At 24.5% G+C, this 25,223-nt stretch overlaps 4 protein-coding genes across 5 annotated transcripts; 2 read left to right on the plus strand and 2 right to left on the minus strand.

The window, feature by feature from the left end:
• Nucleotides 1–236: 236 nt before the first annotated feature.
• Nucleotides 237–5,758, minus strand: LOC112593614 (cytoplasmic tRNA 2-thiolation protein 2-A). The gene is made up of 9 exons (XM_025338098.1): nt 5,464–5,758; nt 5,278–5,352; nt 5,021–5,220; nt 4,738–4,960; nt 4,515–4,650; nt 1,678–1,821; nt 1,453–1,602; nt 1,166–1,393; nt 237–335 (listed from the first exon to the last, which is right to left on the minus strand). Exons 1-9 carry the CDS (start codon nt 5,520–5,522, stop codon nt 237–239), a joined length of 1,314 nt encoding a protein of 437 aa, XP_025193883.1. The 5' UTR covers nt 5,523–5,758.
• Nucleotides 5,759–8,489: 2,731 nt separating this feature from the next.
• Nucleotides 8,490–18,105, minus strand: LOC112593571 (hypoxia-inducible factor 1-alpha inhibitor-like). 2 transcript variants are annotated; one of them, XM_025338032.1, is made up of 7 exons: nt 17,726–18,105; nt 17,360–17,493; nt 16,511–16,755; nt 10,706–10,854; nt 10,141–10,286; nt 9,910–10,080; nt 8,490–8,730 (listed from the first exon to the last, which is right to left on the minus strand). In XM_025338032.1, the coding sequence occupies exons 2-7, from the start codon at nt 17,465–17,467 to the stop codon at nt 8,563–8,565; spliced, it is 987 nt and encodes a 328-aa protein (XP_025193817.1). In that variant the 5' UTR covers nt 17,468–17,493; nt 17,726–18,105; the 3' UTR covers nt 8,490–8,562. The 2 variants fall into 2 exon arrangements, with proteins under 2 accessions (XP_025193817.1, XP_025193816.1); XM_025338031.1 differs by having other exon boundaries at nt 17,360–17,517.
• On the plus strand, nt 15,161–16,192 carry LOC112593572. The gene is made up of 5 exons (XM_025338033.1): nt 15,161–15,330; nt 15,402–15,577; nt 15,637–15,758; nt 15,859–16,020; nt 16,088–16,192. Exons 1-5 carry the CDS (start codon nt 15,161–15,163, stop codon nt 16,190–16,192), a joined length of 735 nt encoding a protein of 244 aa, XP_025193818.1.
• Nucleotides 18,106–18,199: 94 nt separating the features above from the next.
• LOC112593746 (cyclin-G-associated kinase) lies at nt 18,200–24,149 on the plus strand. The gene is made up of 22 exons (XM_025338269.1): nt 18,200–18,460; nt 18,535–18,596; nt 18,831–18,890; nt 18,959–19,073; nt 19,136–19,275; nt 19,721–19,846; nt 20,374–20,599; nt 20,661–20,853; nt 20,926–21,042; nt 21,124–21,298; nt 21,373–21,498; nt 21,561–21,694; nt 21,818–21,916; nt 22,030–22,135; nt 22,203–22,378; nt 22,461–22,689; nt 22,742–23,023; nt 23,103–23,199; nt 23,266–23,382; nt 23,440–23,666; nt 23,724–23,894; nt 23,967–24,149. The coding sequence occupies exons 1-22, from the start codon at nt 18,331–18,333 to the stop codon at nt 24,054–24,056; spliced, it is 3,198 nt and encodes a 1,065-aa protein (XP_025194054.1). The 5' UTR covers nt 18,200–18,330; the 3' UTR covers nt 24,057–24,149.
• The last annotated feature ends 1,074 nt before the right edge of the window (nt 24,150–25,223 follow it).

A 25,223-nucleotide genomic window follows, 5' to 3' on the forward strand; every position in this document is an offset into this window, starting at 1 on the left:
CTTATTAAAATCGTAGAAATTACTGTGATAAATAAAGTAAATATTTTTGATTACTTCAAGTTCATTATTATTCCTTAACTAACACAGTATCCTATCACACTATGTAAACATATTTTAAAGAATAATATTTCTTTTAGATTTATTGCTTTGTTTAAAGATAAATATTTTTAATACCTAATTTATAAAATAAAAATAAAGTTTTGTACAAAAGACTTAGTTATTGTGTATTTAAAATTTCACAACAAAAAATCTTTTATTTGTTCTTCCATTTTTTTAAACTGCAATCTTTCTTTTTCTTTATTAAGTATTTCTTTTGGTAAGTCATCCAAAGATTCCTGAAAATAACATTTAATCATAAATTATCTTGTAACATTACAAATTAAACTATATATTTTATGTACTATCAATGTTATAATTTAAATTTAATAATAACCTAAAATAATTAAATTCTATCGGGAATGGATTACAAAAACTAGACTGATTAATGATTTTTCAACACAGAATACAATGTATTGTTAAATGTCTTACTAAATTGTATTATACCATTCGCAAAGATGAAAAAGTATTCAAGTAGGATTCTCGATAAGTAAATCTAAATGACTGGATCAAATCTATAGTAGAACAATAAAGAAAAGGTATGATTTTCACTAAGATTTATTACTTTTATTTTGTGAATTGCAAACAAATATAGGGCTCAATTACTGGAGAATTTTTGTGATTTATCATGATAAACTTCACAATTCCTGAAAAATTTGTTAGTAGTATGAACTTGTATTATAATTTTAAGACTATATGCTATACCTCGTATTATTCAATATTGCATTTTATAGGGCAAATCCTTAACATGAATAACTAATTATTTGTTTTTCTTACATGACTTAAAGTTAAAATAAACAATATTTAAAAAAAAGAAATTATATCTAATATTTTTTACCAAAATAATTTTTTAAGTTTTTTACTTTTATGAAAGGGGTGTAGTATAAAGGTATCTTACAAAATGTTAATTCAACTAAATTTTAAATACTTATAGCACATAAATAGAACTCTGAAATTGTTGAATTTGCATGTTATATTTGAGTTATTAGAGCTATAAAAGTGGTAGTTGTGATAATTGGACTAACAGGCCTATACTTAATCTTAAAAAAAATAATAAATTAAACCTTACTAAGTTTTGAATTATATGTGTACACGCATAACATAAGCTTTCAATAATTTCTTCTTTTAAATCCTGTTTTTTACATTTACAACTATTACAATTTTTTTGATTAGCCTCTTCATTTTTAACGTCTTTTAAACTAAGTTCTAATGCTTTAACTCCCATAAGTGAAACATATTTTGAATACTTTGTTGCTTCCATAGCTGAAGAAGGTGACATGTTAACATCCATAATACCCTATGAACATTATTCTACATAAATACATTATATATAATAGAATTGAATAAGCTACATACTTGACATAATAAACAATAAGCTATAGCTGATGATTTATCAGATATTTTTTCTCCAGTTCTAAATATTGTAGACACAGTAGAAGGAAAATCAACTTGCAAATCATTTACAAACCGTTCTGTTGTTTTTTGTATTGATTCATCATCATTGGTCTAAAATTTTTAGAAATATAAGTACACTTTTTCAGACAATATAAATGTAACTATTTAAAGACTTTATATACATACAGCTGTTAAGAAATTTGAATGTATAAAATCATCTAAATTATTGAACAAAGCATAATAAGAAATTTCTTTAGCAGACAAATTCCTCATAGGTCGTATTGTAATTAAAGATGTTTTGTCATTATTTTTATTATTAACTGCAAGTCCCTAAAATAAACATTTAAATTTTAAAAATGTACAGCTAGTTAATAATTAAAACTATTAATTAAATTGCCACAAAAATTTATCTATTACCAATCAAAGAATACAGTAGAAATAAATTATAACAAGTTACTAAGATTAGCCTGTTTCTTTTAATGTAACCAGTAGTTTGTCATAAATGGTTAGAATGAGTGCTCATTACAAATAAAAATGAAAAAGTATCGAAAAATAAATTGATGATTTTATCTAACATTAACTGATGATACAAAACTATCCGTTATTTTGACTAACATTATCTTAACAATGTCCATGCATTGTATTTCAGTGTTCAAATTTAAAATTACCTATCATTATATTACTGATTTTGTCTATCCATTACATTTATTCGCTGATTAAAAGTAATTTAGGAGTCTTATTCAAATGTTCAAGAAGTAATAACACTTCAAGATTTAAAATGTATTTATTTTATAGTTAATTTTTATTTATTGAATATTATTAATCTCCAGTCTATTTTAAACTGAAAAAGTAACAGTTTGGGCTATTAAAATTTTTAACATATAAATATGCCATGCTTATTAAAACACTATATAAAGAACTAAGTAGTATTTTTTTTTTATGATAAACTTTGATATTGTCTTAGGTAACAGGCTTTGACGTTTCAGAAAATAAAGTAGTTTCATACAACAGAAAATTAATTATTCTTAAAAATACTAGAACTATTAGTGTAATCACAATTTATAAAGCACTTATACTCTCATTAATTGACTATGGAGACATAATATTCAACTCAGCAAAAGAAAAAGATCTAAATACCCTAGATCTTATACACAACCAAGGCATTCGCTTGGCCATTGGAGCCTTCAGGACGAGTCCTGTCGATAGCATACTCTTTTACGCAGGAGAACCCCCTCTACAATATAAACGCCATAGCCATATACTAAAATATGTGACTAAAATTAAAAATCTGACTAACCACATCACTGAAAACATCATCCACAGCCCTCTACCTACTAATATACTACCCTCCCGAAACACAGTATTCGAAAACTTCAAAATAATCAGTAATAACTTAGATTTCCAATCACAATCACTAAACAAAATTCAGCCTCCTCTCCCTCCGTGGCTCTGGTCGCCAAAAATCAACACCCAATTGGCAGAATACTGCAAACATAATACAGATAGTCGAATCATACTCAACCGTTTTGCAGAAATAATGTCACAACAATATCCGGACTATACACAGATGCTTCCAAAAGTAAAAATGGGGTGGGCTTTTCTGTAATCACAGATTGGGAGAACCATCTCTTTAAACTACCGTCGTCTTTTAGTATATACACAGCTGAAACTCATGCTATTTACCAAGCACTATCAATCATCTCAACTTCAAACCCAACAAACTGTCACATCATTATCAGTGACTCTCTGAGTGCTCTTACTGCAATTTCTAACCCCTACCCTAAAAATGAACTTATTCAACACATACAGAAATTAATATCTGAAATAAACATCCCCACATGTTTCATGTGGGTCCCTTCACACATTGGGATACCCGGGAATGAAAAAGCAGACACATCAGCCTATGAAGCCATTACATCTCCACAGTCCACTAAAATCAGCTCTACTTCCTCATCTGAAATATTCGGCACAATCCACCAAAAAATAATGGAAGAATGGCAACTTTTTTGGGAAAATATTCCCCTTACCAACAAACTGAGAAATACAAAACTACTCGTCAAGAAACTAAATTACCCTCCCGGCACAAAAAGAAAAGACGAAGTAACAGTCACTCGAGCCAAAATAGGCCATTCTTACTTAACACATGTACATCTCATCAAAAAAGAACCAGCACCCATATGTGATACTTGCAACGTAACTCTATCAATTGAACATATCGTAATCATCTGCCCCAAATACACTGAAGCACGCAAGATACTCCAAAATCCAGCATCACTCTATCAAGCCTTCAAAGATGAGAACACAGCTGCAATCAGTACATTTATCCATAATATAAACACTAAACACCCATTGTAAATAGTAACTATAATAATGTAGTAAAATTTATTGTAAAACTTAATGTATACATATATATATTTTTCTTTCTTTCTTTTTCTTGTATAAATTTTAATTAAAGTAGGCTAAAAACCTGTGTTGTTGAAGCCTTAATAAACTATTAAAAAAAAAAAAAAAAAAAAAAATACATAAACATCTAATCTGATGTATAAAAATAATAATTAACTCATAGTAAATTGTAGTAGATCTGTGATAGAGTTCATTAAGGCTGATATCTAGCTTAAAGTTTCTAAACATACATTTATTAAAAGTAAAAAGTATTCTTTAAATTTAAAGCACTGGAAGTCAAATTAAATTTAAAAAATGTACCAAATTGAATTAAGTTTATTTGTTAACAAATATTTGCAAATCATGATTTTATTTTTGAAAAAATGTGTATGTATTTTCTACTTTTTAAATATTAAATTAACAAAATAATAAATATAAATTAAATTTTATGTATTACAATAAAGATAGTGTCTTGAAAATCATTATTTTAAGAAAACTTTAAAAATCTAATACTCTTGGTCACTGAAATTTAGTCTGGTTTTTGGAATTACAAATTGTAGAAAGTTTGTACCAATAGTAAGTATATTGGAAATAATGTTGATATTAAAATAAATGTAAAAATTATAAGTGTTTGTATTTACCATGTCCAAAAATGTTTGAGATCCACGTCCTAGAGCTACATTTGAAAGTAATTGAATAGACAATTTATGTTCATTTTCTGCCGTCATTATTCGGGTACATTTTAATAGTTCAGCTAATTTTGTTATTGCATATTTGCTAAAAATTTAAAAAAAATAAAAATAGGTATCAATATTATATATATATATATATATATATATATATATATATATATATGACAGTTACCGAAGTTTCATTAACATATCTTCTTTTAATGTAAGGTCAGATATATTATTAAAAATATTTTGAAGTTTATCATTATATAGGTCGACATGTGTTTCTTCATTTAAACAATTATCTGAGTAAACAGCAGCAGCAAACTTTACTATGTGATAAGTTAAACCATATTTTTCAAAAAGTTCTTTAATATTATTCTCTTGATCTTGGGGGTACTTGTGTAAAACACTTTCTAAAATGGTTTAAAATTAATTAATTTAATTTAATTTTTTTAAATTAACCATGTTATTACCATCAATGTATAATACTACAGGATCAAATGTTAATCTCTTATAAGTAGATTGCTGTAGTCCTGTCCATACCATATGCAGTAAAGATACTGAAGATTGGGAGCCACTTACACATACCAGAACACGTTCACCTCTGTTAACTAATTTTGATTTTCCAAGGGTAGCACGAAATTTATGAGTTACCATAGTCACAAAACAAGTCCTATGATACAAATTATTGTTAATTAAAGAAGTTAATAGTTGAATAATGTCTACTCACTTGCAATACACATATTTTTTTTGTAAAACAACATTTCCGTCTTTAATTAGACATTTACGACATTTTAATTCTAATCTGTGTAAAAAAACGGATCAAAAATATAAACTTTAGTTGAAATTTTTAATTTATAAAAACGATGATTTAATATCAAATTGTCAAAATAATGAGTATACTATTAAGTCTTACGGTTCAATATGGTTAAGTGTTTCGAAGACTTCTGCACCTTCTTCGTTAACGCTACACATTGCCACAGAAAATGTTTATAACTGACGGTAATTAATAATTATTTGCAGTGCTTAATAAATAAAAGTTATAAAATTATCTAGTTAATAGTTATTACATGTCTCCATCTCTTCAGATCAGAAGCGATACTCTGCTTAATAGTTGATAAATGATAATGTTAATAACCGATTCTTGGAGGTTTAACTTTGATGTTATAAACGATTATCTGAAGGTTTGTAAATGTTATTAGAAACGATTTTTTTATACAATAAAACTTAAAAGATATACTTCCAAAATAATTAAATTAAAGATATACTTTAAGAAAAAATATAATTCCAAAAATTTTAATTTGACTTATGTTCTCATTACAATTCATCAAATCCACTGAATCACAAGCAAAATTGCCACTTCTTTAGAAAACTAACAATGCTATTCTGAAGTATTTCTAGATATTGTTCAAGCTTTCTATCGTATGTGGCTCGAAGGTTAACTCTACAAGTTGAATCATTTCTTCCTACTACCTACTATTTAATTTTAAAATCATATTTGGAAAACTGCCATTTTTTTTTACGTCTTTTAAACTTTCTTAACACTTAACCAATAAAAGTAGGAGTCCCAATACTTTTCACCTATTCTACATAATGTATTCACATCTGATATACCAACTTCAAATAAAACCCTACTGGCCACATTTACAGACGATAATATGGTTTTAGCAACAGAAAAAGATCTGTTATTGACTGCGAGTCAATACCCTTTAGACTCGTCTAACTAAAATAAATTCTTGGGCAAAAAATTTGAAAATAAATATCAATGAAGAGAAATCAGTCCAAGTTAACTTCTCTTTAAATCAAAATGAATGTGTTTAACTCCAAATAAACAACAAACCAATCATCCAATCCTAATCCTGCCCTCAACTAAATAGTAAATACTTAGGAATAATTCTCGATAAGCGCCTCACACGGGCCTACTATGCTAAAGTCGAACGTAAACAGGCAAATACACGACTATTTTCTTAGACCCCTTCTGTCTTCTTAAATCTAAAATGCAACTCAAGTTTAAAACTATTGTAAGTAAAGTCACAGTTAGATCAGTCGATGGTCTGGTCATATGGCATACAAATTTGGGATCCAACAAAATCATCTAACATACATCCTATCCAAGTTTTTTAGTCTATTAATCTTAGACTTACATCTGGAGTTCTTTGGCTTATTACAAACAAATTCTTGCACAAGGATCTTAAAAATTAAAATAGATATCCACAGTAAATGAACATGCAAAAATTCATTGTAAACATTTCCGTAATAAATTAATAATTCATTTAATTATTCAAAAATGATCCAAAATATGTTCTCTTAATCTCTCCCTAGTAATTTTCCAAATATAAATACTTTACTAAAAATCACTAAACCTTAAGAAAGAAATCCAGATGGTTTTAGTGACTGCAGAGTAAAGAATGGGCTTTATATGTAGACAAGATGTATATTAAAGCTTTTTTTCTATTATAACATGTTAAAGATATGTAACTATACCTCCTATTAAAACCTTTATTTAAATTTATTCAGAACATCCATTGTATTTTATTCCAACTTTTTTAGTTTGTATAAATTTTTATAAAGTTAGTATCAAAATGTTGCTTTAATCCAAATCACAATAAATAATGGCAAATTAATCGTCAATAAATGTATTATTATATAAAGTTACAAATAAATATAAAAGTATGTGTTTTCTTTATTTACCTATTTTTCACATCATACTAAGATTGGAAGAGGCTCTTGATGGAGGACCAGTCTTTAGTACATACTTTATTAATACAGATATGAATAAAATTTAAAATTAGTAACAAACAAAAATAAGTATTTAAAAAAATAATTTAATTTGATTAATAAGTTTAAGTATTACAATAAGACTAGCACAGCAAAATAAATACAAATAAAATAGTATTAAAATCACAATGAAATTATATTTTACTAAAAATTAAGCTAAAAATGATGTTTCAATATATTATAGGAACTAAACATAATAGCTTAAATTATGAACAAGCAATAATTTTAGATGTTAAATAACATACACAAGTCAATAAAAAGTTTAATACTATCTTAAAATAAGAAATTGCATAGAATTAAATTATAGAACTTCATTTTATATATTTATGGTCAATACAAGTTCAATAATATTATAATTTCATAAAATAATAATATTCAATATCAACATGAAAAAAAAAAAAAAATGAAAATTAGAAGAATTTGAAAAAAAAAAACAATATAATAATAATAAATTAATTACAAAAATAAATATAACTTTTTTACTCTAACAGTAAATAGTATATTTCATTAAATCATTATTTATATATTAAGCTTGTATAGTTATTTTTTAAGATCAGCCTTGATATCATTTTTAAAATATATGTTTATATATAAACTATGTACAAAATGTATTTATATTAGTATTACATTTTAAGGTTATGATTTCTATATAGGGTTCACAGTTGTAGATAATGTAAATTTGAACTATTCATACTATCATATAAATACAATAAAATTAAAATAATTACTGTGATCATAATAGTGTATTGATGACTAGTAAATATGACTTAAGTTTAACATATTTTGAAAATAGATTTATCATGTACACTAGATAGAATTATAGGAAATACTATTCATAGTAAATTAGCAAACAAAAATAAAACATAGAGAAGCAGCACCATAATTTGTTGATTTCATTTGAATTTAAACTAAAATTTAAAAGAATCGTATAGGAAATAGTAACTGCCTGGGCAAAATCATCTAAGGTTTATTTATAAAAAAAATACATTTAGTAGTGTCTGTTTATGACTATTAAAGCCTAATAACTTATATCAGGACATAAATTAATTTTAAATAACTACTAAAAATTCTTTAAAAAAAATTAAATATATGAATACAAAAAAATAGGGAAATGAGAAAAGAAAATGTTATAATTTCTCTTGTTCTATATAAACTAAAAATATTAAATAATAATATTGTTTGAATCAATATTATTCTATTAGATTTTTTTTAAATAATAAACATATTTTAAGGGGAACTATAAGTTAGTGTCAGATGTGTATCGGCCTAAAACAATCGTCTTCAACATAGTCCCAACTTCACTTGGATCATGTAATGCTTCAGCTAACATTTTTTCTACATTTCTCATGATAACCATTTTTTGGTGGTCTAGTAAAGGATACTCAATTTTTTCAACAGAGCCTGCCTAAAAAAGAAAATTTATGATTATTTCGTACTGAATAATAATAATAACTATTATTATTATTATTTTACCTTACTATAACTTCAAAAATTTGGCCATATCAAATCAGTCATTCTCATTCAATAACTTCATAAGGTACAATTTCCTGCTTCTCGTAATTTTTCACCAATTATTTTCACATCACTCTTTTCAATCTATCCATCTTTTCTTCAATCTTCCTCTCTATCATTCCACATTCATCTTAACGATAACTTTCAATGTCTTTTAATTTTCCTTATAAGTTCAAATATGTTAAAACATCTCAATCTATTTTACCTCATAATGATTTTATACATAATATTTATGCAGCTCCGACACTAACCTTAATGTATTAATTTCATATTTTAGGTTTTATTGTCACTACACATATTTAATATTTATCCTAGCATTCTCATCTCTACTACACTCATTTACAGGTGTCTGTGTTCTTGTACATTATCCTATATTTTAATCTATGTAATATAACTAATTTCACAATTGTAAAGAAAATTTACTTTTTTCAATTTTATTGGAATTCTCTTTTTGCATAAAACATTTGATACAACACTTCTCTCGACTTAATTATATTGTTGATATCCTAAATAATTATTTTTGGGCTATTGATTCCAAGTACTTAAATCTAGTCGCATTATATTATCCCTCATTTTCATAACATGCCTGATCAAGGAATTGTTAGGGGATATTAATTCTTCGATAACTTCCTCAAGAATCATACAAGATTCATTGATCATACCTATATTTTATTCCAGCTAATCTATAGTCCATTTCTTTTAAACACCTCTATTCACTTGTCCAGTCTTTCATTCATTTCTTTTAAAATTTTTCATACTAATACTACATTATCTACAAACATAATGCATCATGGCACTTCCATCTAGAATATTTTTTATAATACCATCTATTAATAAAGATTAGTTTAGGTTAATGCTTAACCCTGATACACTTTGTAAATTACCTAAAACCTCTACACAAAGATTTATTTGCTTCCTTTTAGTATAGATTCTGAACACAATGAAAAATAAAAAATTCACCTTTTAATTATTTAATACTTCTACTAACACCCTATTTCTACCTATTAATCGTTATGTTCCTATATTTCACATATTAGCGTTCTTAACATTAATTTAAATTAAATTAATTTACTTTGAACCAAAAGTTTATTGAAACTGTATAGCCACCATGCATCAGTGATTCAACATGATGAAACCAATACATAGGTATATATAAGACATCTTCAGGTCCAACTATAACTTCATATCCACAAGCTTCTTTGAATTTTGGAAATTTTATATAATCTGGATTATCAAAGTCTACCTAAAAAATACCAAAACAAGCTATAGAAGTATTATTTTCTAAGAAATTATTTATCATTACTTGACTTTGTCTATCATAAGGATGATGAACTGGGTGTGGATATAAACACTCAAATTCACTAGGTGGAAACAAAATAAATCTTTTATATCCTCGAATGCTAGCAAACATATTTTGTTGCTCATCATAATGACACGGAGTAACATTACCTACAACAAAAAACATTACAATTAATTTCTATTATCAATTGTATTATTGTATTTAAACCAAACAGTACTGAATTAAATTAATCGAGTTAAATATACATTAATTAAACATTAATGCATATTTTTATCCATTTACAATTTTTATATTATCAAAATATTGGAAACCTTACTAAAGTTTTATTTATATCAAAATAATTAAATTCTATAAAATAATTATTATAAGAAACATAGTTTGAGCAAATAGAAAGATATAATCGGAAATTCTGATAAAAAATAACAAGTAAAACTCTCCACTGAATATGCTATACTATAAAATAATTAGAATTCAAAAAAATTACAACCAAAGTTATTTGAGAGGACTTGATACTAAATTAAATACATTATACTAAAATACGTTATTGACTAATAGAATTAAGTAATACCTTCTTGTGCAATTAGAAGAAGATTAGAAGTCAGAGAACCCCATTTACACACATTTTGTTTTGAAATAATCCAATCCCAATTGAACATAACAAAATCACTAACAATACGTGGGCTAATTGAGTTGTTCAATACTTGTTGCATGTATAATCTGGAAAACCACAATATAAATATTATACTTTTTTATTTGATATAATAGTTTTAAACATTATATTATGCATAATTATTTATTTTTAATTCATTGGTGTTTCTATAGAAATAAAATTACATAACAAAGTTTTAATTAATTCACATATTATTTATTTATAGTTTTGTTAATTTTTAATAAAATAAAATATGATTGATGAAGATGAAGATGAAATTATCAACAATATTTTTTTATCAAGGTTTGAAGAAAAAAATGATTTATTTGGTTTTAAAGCATCTAAAAAAAAAGTTCATATCATCCAAGAAAATAATAGAATTTCTAATTTAGAAGCTCAAATTAAGTATGCTGCAAACAGGGTATTTATAAACAATGGTGATTCTTATCATGGAAAATACATAATACAAGTAAACTAATTTAGCTTTAGCAGTAAATCTGCAAGCAAATATTTATGATAAGATAAATTCAGAAAATAAACCACATAAATTCATTTAATGCCCACTTGCTTCTCCCTAATTCATCTCAAATCGCATCAGATCTCCATATTCTTATAGTTCCTAAAACAGTCAAGTTAGGTACATTACTCTAAATTCAAAATCATAATAATCCCCTTGTTTAAAAACTACAATCTACCTCCATATTTGTAAATCTCCCTCAGGATGCTAAAGCGGCAATTAAATATAAAAAAAAAACAAAAACGGCAATCTAAACTTAATAAAATTGTTTCCTTCATGCTAATAGTTAATAAATAAGAATAAATTTATAGTTATTAAAATTTAAAAACAATAATAATAATAATAATAACAATGATAAAAAAATTAATTTACAATTGCATTATCTTCTTAAATTATAAATATTAATATTAAATAATTCTAAAATGATATTGGTATCAAATATATGCCATGTTGATATGTTTGATCATCACTATTATCGGTAAACTATAATAGTATAATATTCAACTGGAATGGGAAAAAATGTAAAATATTTTATTTAACTTAAATGTTAACATTAACTGAATCAAAATACAGTAACCAAATACCAAATATTAATAATATTATATTGATAAGATAATTATAGATCATAAATAGCATACCTTTTCAACAAAATATTATTATACCTATTTATCTTAATGTTTAACACATACTGAACATGTATCAAAATTGTATTCTTATTAATACAAATAGTATATAAATGTAATGAGGGTTAAAAAATAATTTCAGTTTAAATCTAAAATGTTTAAGAATAGTTATATATTTCATATTAAGTTTATTTATAGGAAATCAATCAAGTACAGTTTACAGACATTGAGTACATAAATGTAGATACTGAACTAACTGAAAAAAAAATATCAAATGAGAAATATAAAGAACAAGAGTTAAAAAATAGTTATCAAGACACACAAAAAAGTCAAAATTCGATATTAAATAAATCAATTGACAATGTTAAACCAGTGTCTGTTGATAGAGATCTTCAAGTAAACAAAATTTTGAACAAAGAATATATTAATGAAGAAGTGGATAATGATACTCCACCAATACAATTTAAATACATAAAAAACATAGACGTTTTACCAATGTATAATATACATAAACCTACAATAAAAATAAATAAGGAAGATATTGAACCGAACAAATATGATATAGTAACTACAGTAAAAGATAAATCGAACACCAATAATGAAAGAGTATGAACAGAATTTTAATAACATTTTTTGCAAAAAAATAACCAATTTTCGTTTTAGTATGATTACTTGAAACATGTGAAAAAAATAATTATTTCAAATAATAAACAATTATTAATGAAAGAAATACAAAAATGTGCAGTAGTTGTGTATGACATATCATTGGATAAAAATCAAATAACTGAAGCTAGTATAGCATTACATAGTAAAATAAATTATTCAAATATTATTAAATTAAATTTGTCTCTAAAATATTTGTTTTCTTATCAAGATATAATAGAAGAAATTAAATATGTAAAATGTCATCCAAAAAGTATTGTAGCAAAACAAAGTGGGATTAGAGTTTTTATACTTATATCAAGTATACAAACATGGGCTTTAACTAAAAACAAAGTAATCATGTTTTATACTGAAAAAATATAAATAATTACACCTTCTTTTATTTATTTAAAAAGAATACAGGCCCAATTACTCAAGATGATTATAAGGATCGTATTTGTCATCCAAATTTTCAATCATTTTATGATATGGAAAATAGTATATTATTACTAAATGATAAAGTATACAAAAAAGACCCAAGTATTTAATAAAATATTTCATAGACATATTATTTAATTTATATTTTACAGTACAGTGGATATTTTTATGGAATAATCTTAGCACCTGGTTTAGTCTATGGTCAAGGCGAGCACATATTAAAATACATATATAAAATGGTTTTTAGTGATACAGAACAACTATTAGTTCCAAAAGAAGACAATAATTTACCTATAATACACGTAGAAAATCTTGCAAAGTTAAACATAGCTTTTAAAATAATTTAAATTATTTTTATACAAATTATACATTCTAGAATTGTTAAAAATCTGGTTGTGTTTTATGATAAAGTGACAAAACCATACATAGTAGGCATTGAAACTGCTAAGATTAGTTTAAGAAGTATAACCAAGTGTATTATAAAGCAAACTCAAAAGAAAAATTATGTTTACTGTGATTACATAAGTTTATGCCTAAATTCAAGAGTTACTGTAAGTTTATTCCACAAAAATAAGTTTTATCGATAAATCTGTAATTAAATGTGATAATTTCTTGTATTTCCATATTTTTTTCTAATACATGTAAAATGCATTAAGTAAGATATAAGTTGTTTTTGTGAAGTAACTAATTTAAACAAAAAATATTATTTTAATATTTTATTATATTAAAAGAGCAGAAAAATATTAACAGCAAAGTAGTGTAAACAAAAACGGATTAAAATTATACAACAATTAGTATTTACATATATGCAGTAAAAACAATATTTATATAAATTTAGAATTTTTTAACAACACATTTGTATGCATATTTTGATCATTTTTGGTATAAGAAATATCTAACTTTAGTGATTAAACATTTAAAGATTTCTAAATTTACTAGCTATTTAAAAAATAACATTTTAAGATCTGTAAAATATTTATTATTATTTTTTTTTTTTTATAGCAAACCGTCTATGACATGATAACTATGTCTATTAAAATAATTCCTGTTATTGATAATTATATAACACAGTTTATGGGATTAGACAGATCTATTCCTCGGATTTTTACTGAAACCAAAACATTAATCTCTGAATATCACAACAAATATTCTAGTGTAAGTAAATTCAAAAGATAATTATTGATAAGTCATAGTTCAATCTGTGGAAAAAACAAACTTAAGGCAATTTATTTCAATAACTTCTCCTAAGATCTATACTTTATTCTATTAAAGTATATAAACTTAATTTAACCATAGTTTAAATACTTGAATAGAAAAAATCAACTTAGTATGAATATTTAATATATAAAGACTACAATCAAAAATATATATTTATTTTTAGAAGAAAAACATTATCATCAATGGACCACTTGAAATTACTAATTTTGCCAAAAATATAGCACATACATATAATCTTTACTTTGTCAATCTAGTAACAATCAGTGAAGAATTGTTCAATATATTAGTAAAATTTAAAAAAAATTTGAAGTTTTACTTTTACAAATATTATTAATATTTAATTATTTATTTTATTTATCAATTTTAGGAAAATAGTGTTTATGATATTGATTTATATTGGTTACAAAATTTGAGTAATAATAATCAAACAGTCTCAATATTTTTATCACAGCAAAAATCAGATATTGAAAATAATGAGTCTAGTAATGAATTTAAAGAAAAAAAATCAGATAATCTACCGACACCCAGTAATAAACAATTACTGGAAGAACAAAAAAAACATTTTAAAGAATATGGTAGAATTTCCGATAAATATTTAATACCGTAAGTTAAACCTAATTTATCTATATGTTTAATTAATCTATAACAAATATTAAACAAAATATAAAAGTTTAATTGTTATAATTTCTATAGGCTTATAAAAAATAAGATATTAAGAAATAAAGTGAATAAATGTGGTTATATAATTGGTAATTTTCTTGAAAATATTGAACAAGCTCAAAATCTTTTTAATTTGAAGCAATTTGAATTCAATAAAGAAAATGATTTACAAATAGATGAAGATGAAATATATCCAAGTATTAATTATAAAATTATATTAAATACAAAAAAAAAATTAAGTCTTAAATAAATTTAGCAATCATCATTGATTTAATTATGGTTGGAAAAAATATTATGAGGAAAATCATATATAACTCGGAAATAGAACAACCAAATTTAAATTCAAAACTAGTGTGTGATGATGCAATAGATAAATTACTTGCTTGGCCCTCGCTAGATTCTAAATACACAGAAAATGAAATTATGAAACATATTTTGGAAAATGAGTAAGAATAATAAACGTATACTTATACTACTACTAAGTTAAGATAAATGTCTTGATAATGAATGTTTTTAGTAACATAGAAATAAGGAAAAATCGTAATTTAGTTGATTACTTAGAAGTTTTGTTTAAACCAAAAATGTATAAAAAGTATTTATTAATAACTCAAAGTAACTGCATATTTGTTAATCAACAAGAATTTGATAAATTGTTTGATTCACTTTTAATAAACATGCCAGTAAAATTAAAAGGTCAGGATTATAAGTTTTATATTATTTAATTATAAATTTAAATAATGAACATTAATTAGTTAATAAAGCTGAAAAAAAAGGAAGTGATATAAAAGCTATGATCAATAAGATGTATGTCATTAATCCAACAATAATTGAAAATAAAGATTTAGCAATGGAAGAAGATATTTATGAAAAAAATGTAAATATACAAAACATTGTTAATCTAAATAGCCTTGTTTAATATTGTTGTTATTTGTACACATAATATGACTATTTCATGTTGTATTATGTTGATATAGCTAGCTCAACTGTTGAAAGAACCCACTATTAAAAAAGAAGAACATTATTCATTACAAAATATTAAAATAATAGATTTTCTAATTAAATGTGTAAATCCTTTATTGATAAATGGAATAATGGAAATTATGAAAAATACACCTGAGGATCCTATTGATTTTTTGGTTAACCATATAATAATTATATTTTTCAGTTTTTCATATATACTTACTAATTCAAATAAAATTTTAGGTAGAATATATTTATAACCATAATATGTACAGTCCATGTGTTTCTTCACCACCATTGAATAAAAAACCAAAAGTAGCTAACAGCCTCAACAAACACCTGTTGTGATTTACAAAGTATCAATAAATTTGTGTATGTTAATTTATTTGTTAAATTGTATTCTTGTACATGTATAATGAATAAGATTTTAAGAAGATTAATAACATACATACAAAACTATTGTGTAATCATTTTCTATTGTGTAAATTTTAAAATTTCTTGTAATATTATTTATTTATTTTAATAAATGTATAATTTTATTTATATAACACTATTTTAAAATTAATTCTTAAATATAACTTATTCTAATTATACCATATAAAACTATTAAACTATTTTTAAAACTAAAATATTTATCTTTTTTTTTATTTATAAAGTATTAAATACCTGGAATCTCCTTTTTTCCAATCTTTTATTTTTTTAGCAAATTCTGAAAATATCATAGGACTTGGCCGACTGATTGGTTTGAATGTCATATTAGGGGTGATTTTCTTTTGGTCATAATACTTGAATTTATGATTTTTTGATATTAATACATTACAGCATGTTGAATTAATATGCTCAGTTAAATAATCCAAATCCCATTTTAACACACGAGAAACTAATTTAGATCCTTTGATTAATACTGGTTTCTAAATAATTGATAAATAAAAGACAATTAAATAATGTCTTGAAAAAATATATCTCATTAAAAATATAATATAAATTTCAAATAAATAAATTTGTAATGTATAGGGGTTTAAGCACCAATATTTGTTATCCCTCATTCATGTATCTATCAAATTTGAATATAGGGTGAAATGTAGATGAGATTTATCATTTTTTTGATTTTTATTCTCTAATTTCCAAAAATTTAATTTTAAAATGTAATTTTTTAAGGAAAATTAACTAAAATTAAATTTAAAAAAAGTATTTTATCTTATGTATACTTTGCACTAAGTGTAGTATTTACTATGATACATGATAGAATGTCAGAAACAACAAATATGAGTACCCACTACCCAATTCTAATTTCCAATAAAGTTAAATATGTATTGATTGAAATTGTTAAGTACAAAGAATAAATATTGGTGAAGTCTATCAATATAAATATATCATTATGCAAGTTTAAGAATATTTATGTATTGTGTGACATTATACAAGGTTAATAAAACTTGTCAGTGAATATAACATTTTTTAAATATTAAAATACATCACTTAGGACTTGCAATTAAATTATTACATTTGATTCCTTACATTATTTATTAGAAGAGAATCTACTTTTGGATCATCATACTGTAGGGTAGGTATTTTTTCCATTTTTATGTTATATTTTCGTAACTGACTTTCGTTCCACTCAGCCATTATATCCCGTAAAATGTAGGGTAGATCTGGCAAACAAATTGAAAAAGACGCTAGATAAAAAAAAATATGTACAATTTTAAATTCAATTTTAACGTTTAAAGACAATCACAAAAATACTGTTATGAAGATGAAATCATAATTATTTATTATTTGGATCATAGATAAGTATATAGGTATAATATAATTTGGATTACGTGCTAAATCTCACATAAACATTTTGTTTACTAAAATGATGTTCGAATCGACCGAATACGTTACCTCGATTATTAACTTATTGTGTATCTGTAGTTGTTCCTACGTTATGACCCATAGACATAAAATAAAATATTACGAGTTTGACCATGGGTTATAGGAAAATATTCTAAGACTCTGGACTGGATTATAGCAAGTTGTGATTACGATTAAATAGAATAAATAGATTTATGTTAAAAATATAGCTAACTTAAATCGTGCTTATGAGTTATGGCGGATATGCGAATCTACATTCTACAAGGAAAATGACTATAATCTTGAGTTTTTAAAAACCTAGGTAGTCGAAAACAAAGAAAACCATTGATAAGGATAACACTATCAAGAAAAAAAAAACAAGAAAACAAAACTCGGAAGAAAAAACAAGTTTTTTATAAATAAATACTACCTACAGGAAACATATTTATTACAAATTATTAAAATTATATTTTAATCATGTTTTACTTTTTTCGTTACTCATTAGCTGTTAATTGTTATTGTATTAATTGTAAATATTATACCGTTCACGTTTGAAATTGGGTACAATTCATTTTGTTTACTATGAATTAGTTTTGAATATTTAATATAGTTAGATATAATTTGATATCGGTAATATTTTTAATTATTTGTTGAATATGTCTGATATTTTAAAGTCTGCTTTAGACTACTTTAGTAGTAGTTTTTCTGTCGAAAACAATGATTATGTCGGTTCTAATATAGAATTGGGCAATGTTAAGCTAAAGATAAAAAGACTTATTGCCGAAGGTAGTATGAACCAAATTTGTTCAGCTATTCCAGTTGATTATACATTTTCTTTAATATTTTGTAATATTGTTTAGGTGGATCAGGTATGGTGTTTGTTGCCCAGGCTCAAGATACTGGTAAAGAATATGCGTTAAAGGTGAGATAATGTTTTATTTTCTTGATTGTTGATGATAACTTACATGTAGGAAATATTATTGGGAGGCGGTTTTATTAATATTTATATAACTAAAATGCATAATTTAATGTATTTAAAAAATTGATTTTGGTATAGTTTTATGACTTAATTTTTCTTAATAATTTTTAATTCTATAATTTATTATTATAGTATTTAGGTTAGTGATAAGTGAATAATACTAGATTTATTTTTTAGAAATTGCTTGCTGTAGATGATGCTGCTGATAAAGTTATTCTTAATGAAATTGATGTACTTGTAAGAATATTGCATTTGATAAATGTTTTAATTTGTGCATAAGTATAATTTACAATTTAACTGTTTAGAAAAAATTATGTGGTCATCCAAACATAATACATTTTATGTCAGCAGCATTTACTAATAAAATTGATTCACCTCGAGGATCAAATGAGTATCTTATTCTTACAGAATATTGTCCAGGTTAGTATTACGTATAACATCTACTTTGTTGTTACTAAAATATATTATTAATAATTGTTTAGGAGGAAATGTTGCAGAGTTATTATCAGCTAGAGAAAAACCTTTACATAGGAACATTGTCACTTCAGTATTTTACCAAATGTGTTCAGCCACACGACATATGCACTGTCAAAGCCCACCTCTCATTCATAGAGATTTAAAGGTCTGTGTTTTATGGCAAACTTCAATAACCAAATAATTTTAAAAAAACTCCTAATGTTCTGACTCTGATGCCATAAACCTTTTTTTATTTAACCCAAGTATTTAATTAAATCTGATTGATTGTCAGAATCTAAATAGCAACTATATCTGAGTCATTTACAGTATTTATCCCAAACATTGGTTTTATAATCTTAATGTTTTTAACAATACTAGTTGTCTCTAATTTAAATTGTTTCATTGAATTATTTTTAATATTGCTATTTTCATTGGTTAATTTATCTATTTACTTATGCTATGCTTAGTCTAAAAAATGTTGCCTTTTGATTTTCTATTATCTATTATTTATTTGAATTAATTTAATTCTACAGTTTTACATTTATCAATAATTTCAAAGTCTATGTGATTATAATTGTTAAATAATTTTTTTTTTCATTTATAATTATTAGATTGAAAATTTTTTGATCAGTGATGATGGTAAAATTAAATTATGTGACTTTGGAAGTTGTACAACAAAAGTTTACAAACCAGATGAAAATTGGACATCACAGCAACGAGCCGTCTTAGAAGATAAAGTAAATTATAATTATATTAATAATTTTATGAACAAATACTTAAGTATATTTAAATACAATTAAAATATTTTTTTCTGAACAATAGTTGTAGTATAAATGTATTATTGATTTATTTAATTTCTGCAGATAAACTCTTTTTAATACAAATAGTGGTATATTTAGGATTTTTTGAGGGGTAGAGATATAACTAAAATGATTGATGCTAAACGTCCTAACATTTTATTATGTTATTAATAAAGTGATAAATGGAAATTAGACGACTAAAACCACATAAATATTAGCTAAAAATGGAAGATCAAGGGACTTTATTTTATATTTATTTCCCTAATTTTTTTTTGTAAATATGTCATTGAATACAAACATGCAGTAGACATAAATTATTTTTAAATACACAAAGATAAAGTATTATGTTAATAAATAATATACTTATTATATAATATAATATATTGCCATAATATACTATTAATATAGATTTTTTTAAAGTATAATATAGAATATTTAAAAAGTATATATTTTTTTTTTTTTAGCTTAATCAATGTACAACTCCAATGTATCGAGCTCCTGAAATGATTGATACTTGGTCTAATTATGAAATTGGTACAGCTGTTGATGTATGGGCTTTAGGTTGTATTTGCTTTGCTTTATGTTGTAATCGGCATCCATTTGAAGATTCCAATAAACTAGCAATATTAAATGCAAGATTTTCATTTTCACAATTAGAAAGTTCATATTCTGATTTTATCACTATAATAAGTAAGTAGAATTTATTTTAAATTAATATAAGATTATTAGTATATTATTTTTTTATTTTTAGAGGGATGTTTACAACCTGATCCTTCCTTACGAATGTCAGTTTTTGAATCATTAAAGCTTATTGAGCGTATTAAAGAAATGTATAAAGTTAGTATTGACTCATTAGATATCAACCATTTGAAATCTGAAGGAAAACCAATGGAATTTATTGGACCTAATGTTTCTAATAATCCACAACAGCCAGTCATATCGAAGTAATTTTTAATTTATAAATAAGTTTTACATAATTTAAATTATAATAATATTTGTACATAAATGATTTGTAGACAATCAGCAGTAAATATGCCTAATTCAGGTCTATTTTCTCAAATACGTGGTGGAGCAGGAAGTTTTTTAAAAAATTTAAAAGATACATCTAACAGAGTAATGCAAACAGTTCAATCGTGAGTACTCATACATTGTAATAGAGAAAATAAGAAAACTGTTCTCTCACAGACTCCTTATACTTTTTAATCTTTAATTAGTTCTGTCAATGTGAAAGCTGGTATAGACATGGTGTTCATAACATCAAAATTAGCTGTGTTAACCATTACTCAAGACGCAACCTCAGAAAATATTGCTTCGTGTTTAGACGCCAGACAATGCCGATTGTACAACATGACTGGGCAATCATATCCTCGTACCATTGGACGTTCAATTGTATGTCAATGTATATTAGTTTGATATTGGTGAAAATTTAGTATCCTTAATTTTGTTTTTTTTTTAATGTTAAGGTGATAGAAGTTCATCCAAAAACAATAACATGTCCTACTTTACATGAAATTTATGCAGTTTGCGATGACATGTATAATTTTCTGACAAAAAATTCCACAAATCTTTGTATCATTGTTCAATCAACTGTAATATATTTTTTAAACTTTTTCATTTTATTTATGTTTTAATTACAATGTTTTGGTTGTAGGAAAACTCTGGTACTTCTGCATTAATAGTTTGTGCATTTTTATTGTATACAAATGCATCAGATACTGCTGAAAATGCCTGTACAATATATGCTGTTAAAAAGTCTGCACCTGTTTTCCAGCCCTCAGAAAATAGGTAATTTAAAACTTAATGCACATAGTACACTATCATTTACTATGTTAGAAAACATAGTGAGTTGTCAAATACTTGATTATTTTATTGCTGTTATGATTTATGAAAATAATTTACTTTTAATAGGTATTTAAATTATATAGCGACCGAGCACACACATAATATTGACTCAATTAATATAAGAAGAATCATTATGGAGCCAGTTCCTCTTTTTAATAAAAATCGGTATGAATATATTTGTTTTAATATATAGGTATATATAATACAATATATTGTGTAACTAAACTCAAATATTTAAATTATATTTATTTTGAATACATTTTTTGTAATTGATTTAGTGATGGCTGTCGTCCATTTATAGAAATTTTTGAAGGTTACAATAAAATTTTAACTACAGAACAGGAATATGAGCGATTAACTTTGTATGATATTTCCCATGGAAAAGTAATTATTAATTTATCATGTGATATAATATATATGTATAAAAAAAAAAAAAAATTATCTTTTATAGGTATCACTTCCCTTGAAATCATTACCTGCTGGAATTCGAAATGACATCACAATTATTGTATACCATTCTAGACAAGTTCTTGGGCGAACAGTGCCAATTAAAATACTTCAATTACAATTCCATTCTGATTTTTTAATATTCCCTGATGGTGAAGATATTGTAATAGATTTTACTAAGTTAGTATAATGTTCTGATATAATTCCATATGAAAATTTAAAACTTAAGCTTAACTAAAAATACAATGCATTTTTATTTCAGGAGTGAATTAGATTTCCTAGCAAGTTCTGAACACTATCAAAGTAATATGTTTCATGTAAAAATTGAAATAGAACAACACAAAAATGGAATATCATTACAATACAAAACCAGAGATAATAGTAAGAAACCTGATTTACTGTTCTCAACTTCCATTGAGAATGCTCAGTTTCAAGATTTATTTCTTCTGGAGAGTAAAAAAAATAAGACATCACCTGTTGTTCAGCCAAAAGTATAAAAATGTCAATTATCCATAACAAATATCATAACTTTTGTACTTTTAGGAACCAGCAAATGTTCCTACTCGAGTAGCGCCTCCAAGACCACAATTACCTCCAAAGGTTGAAATTCAATTAAATAAACCTAACGAAGGTCTATTATTAAATTTATCGTCAATTTCAATAGACGATGAACCAGATACATTGAAATCAGATAATTTATTTGATTTATTAGGATCTGAGTCTGAGAAGACTGAATCTAAAGACTTATTTGGAGGATTTGTAAATGCTTCAAATACAAGCAATGATATTTTATTTGATCCATTTGTTTCAAAAACAAATTTAAATGTAAACACAACAATTTTAATACAAATTTATTTAGAAGTACATATATTTTTTTTATTTATATATTTATTTATTAAAACAGGATGGTGATTTGTTAAATTTAAATGACTCTAGCATTCATAAAACAAATAATTCTTGGCTTAACCAGTCAGTTCCTCAAGACATTACAATGCCTAATTGTGAGTAGTTGCCATTTTTGAGAATTTGTAAGATTTTAGTTTTCTATATTTTTTTAAATATTACAGCTGTAAACGGAAGAGGCATTTCAAATGGCAGTTTTACTTCTACAAAGTCTAATGTTGATGATTTTGATTTTTTAAAAACTGATAATTGGATGAATTTCACAAGCCATTCACAAACAAGTTATTTTATTCTTATATAACGTACCTATTTGATATTTTAATATTTTATAATTTTAGGTAGCCCTACGAAGTCAACTAAAACACCAGCTGAACCTAATTATAGTGGTATAAAAATTGAACTAGAAACAACAAAAGCTCCTCCTAAATCTGGTGGAGATATTTTTGAAGATCTTTTAGGGAGTCAAGGATATACATTCAGTTCAAAATTTAATCCTGGCCCAAAAACCATAAATGAAATGCGGCGAGTAGATTTGGCTAAAGAAATTGATCCAGAAAAGCTAAAAGTAAACATTATTAAAATGATTATTAATATTTCTTAGTACAATATTTTATTTTCTCAGGTTATGGAATGGGTTGAAGGAAAAAAAGGAAATATTAGAGCTTTGCTTGGCACACTACATACAGTATTGTGGGAAGGCTCTGGGTGGAACTGCAATCTTAGTAATCTGGTAACTTATGCTGATGTAAAGAAAGCATATAGAAAAGCATGTCTTGCTGTACATCCTGATAAGGTAAGCATTTGGCTCAACCAATTATTATCAATAAAAATAAAGGGGTTGATAAATTTTTACTCATTGTTCTAGCAAACTGGAACTTGCAATGAAAACATTGCAAAACTAATTTTTGTAGAACTGAACAACGCTTGGTCAGAATTTGATGCTAAATCAAGTTAGTGAAGATTTGTTTTCTGTAAATAACTATTAAGAATAATGTTTATTCATGTCAAAATATTAGCATAATGCTTAAAAAAAAAATTATTTATTTTTCTCATGTTTCTGAAACTTTTTTAAATTTTTAATCCAATAAAACATTATTTTATATTTTAGTATATTATTGGACTATGGTTTACCATTATAACGATTAGTATTTTATTTTATTTTAAAAAACAAAATTGCTTATTTCACCAACTACTTTTATCTAGTCTCAATTTCAGTGTATATTATTTAATGATTTACTAAATTTACTAAAATATTATCAGTATTCTGGTCACATTTACATGACAATTTTTATTATTAAAAAATCTACTCAGAAAAGATTAACTGTACAATTATTATTTTGCCAATTAAGTTTAAAAGTGTATTTAATTAATTAATTGTAAAATAATAGTTGGTTTTATTGTTAACTTCCAATACCATAATTTTTGTAAAATTAATGTTGTTGAATAGTTAAATTACATTCCTTTTTTAAATTAAAATACTGTGAACAATTTATGAAGACAAATTGTATATGATTGTTAACTATATTTTACATTTTATTATATCCGAATAATATATTATTTTATTTTATTATTATGAAGAAAATGTGCATTAATTAATCACTTTACTCTCATTAATTATATATTATTATTAGATGTTTAATATTATTATTCATTATAATATGTATTTCATAATTATTTTACAAAGAGGAATATATTATGTTGAGAATAATTTTATTATTGTTATGATATTATTTTAATGTTTATGTTACCTATTTAAATGTAATTTATAAATGGCAGATAAAAAAATTCTAATCATTATTTTACTTTAAAGAGCTAAATTAAACAAGTATGCTTGAACCCTGAACACATGAAATTATAAATTGTTGAAAAAGAAATACATTGCTATGTAAAGTTCTTAAATCTTTTAAGGGGCTTTGGTATACCATTTTTGTTTTTAGTTATATCAATTTTTCATTAGTGAATGTATCAGTTATTATGGTCATGTTAGCTAAACTACATCTTAAATAACATTAATAAAATTGATTGTGTTTTTATTCATTTCATATTTTTATAACATTTTTTTTTATTTTACTCTGAATTAAAATAAAATCACTCTCCTGCTTTTATAAGATGGACAAGTAAA

The sequence above is a fragment of the Melanaphis sacchari genome, unplaced genomic scaffold (genome assembly GCF_002803265.2).
Source record: "Melanaphis sacchari strain LSU unplaced genomic scaffold, SCAv2.0 Contig20_pilon_pilon, whole genome shotgun sequence".
NCBI lineage: Eukaryota > Metazoa > Arthropoda > Insecta > Hemiptera > Aphididae > Melanaphis > Melanaphis sacchari.

Coding starts and splice junctions, on each gene's coding strand:
- LOC112593614 (XM_025338098.1), bottom strand. CDS start 5,522: ATGTGTAGCGTTAACGAAGAAGGTGCAGAAGTCTTCGAAACACTTAAC. Junction 1,822..4,514: donor CTCAAACATTTTTGGACATG/GTAAATACAAAC, acceptor TGTTTATTTTAG/GGACTTGCAGTTAATAATAA. Junction 1,394..1,452: donor CTTATTGTTTATTATGTCAA/GTATGTAGCTTA, acceptor TAATGTTCATAG/GGTATTATGGATGTTAACAT.
- LOC112593572 (XM_025338033.1), top strand. CDS start 15,161: ATGGTTGGAAAAAATATTATGAGGAAAATCATATATAACTCGGAAATA. Junction 15,331..15,401: donor AAACATATTTTGGAAAATGA/GTAAGAATAATA, acceptor GAATGTTTTTAG/TAACATAGAAATAAGGAAAA. Junction 15,578..15,636: donor CATGCCAGTAAAATTAAAAG/GTCAGGATTATA, acceptor AACATTAATTAG/TTAATAAAGCTGAAAAAAAA.
- LOC112593571 (XM_025338032.1), bottom strand. CDS start 17,467: ATGGCTGAGTGGAACGAAAGTCAGTTACGAAAATATAACATAAAAATG. Junction 10,855..16,510: donor TGGAAAAAAGGAGATTCCAG/GTATTTAATACT, acceptor GTGGTTTTCCAG/ATTATACATGCAACAAGTAT. Junction 10,287..10,705: donor TCTTCTAATTGCACAAGAAG/GTATTACTTAAT, acceptor TTTTTGTTGTAG/GTAATGTTACTCCGTGTCAT.
- LOC112593746 (XM_025338269.1), top strand. CDS start 18,331: ATGTCTGATATTTTAAAGTCTGCTTTAGACTACTTTAGTAGTAGTTTT. Junction 22,379..22,460: donor ATTGTAATAGATTTTACTAA/GTTAGTATAATG, acceptor TTTTTATTTCAG/GAGTGAATTAGATTTCCTAG. Junction 23,667..23,723: donor TTGATCCAGAAAAGCTAAAA/GTAAACATTATT, acceptor TTATTTTCTCAG/GTTATGGAATGGGTTGAAGG.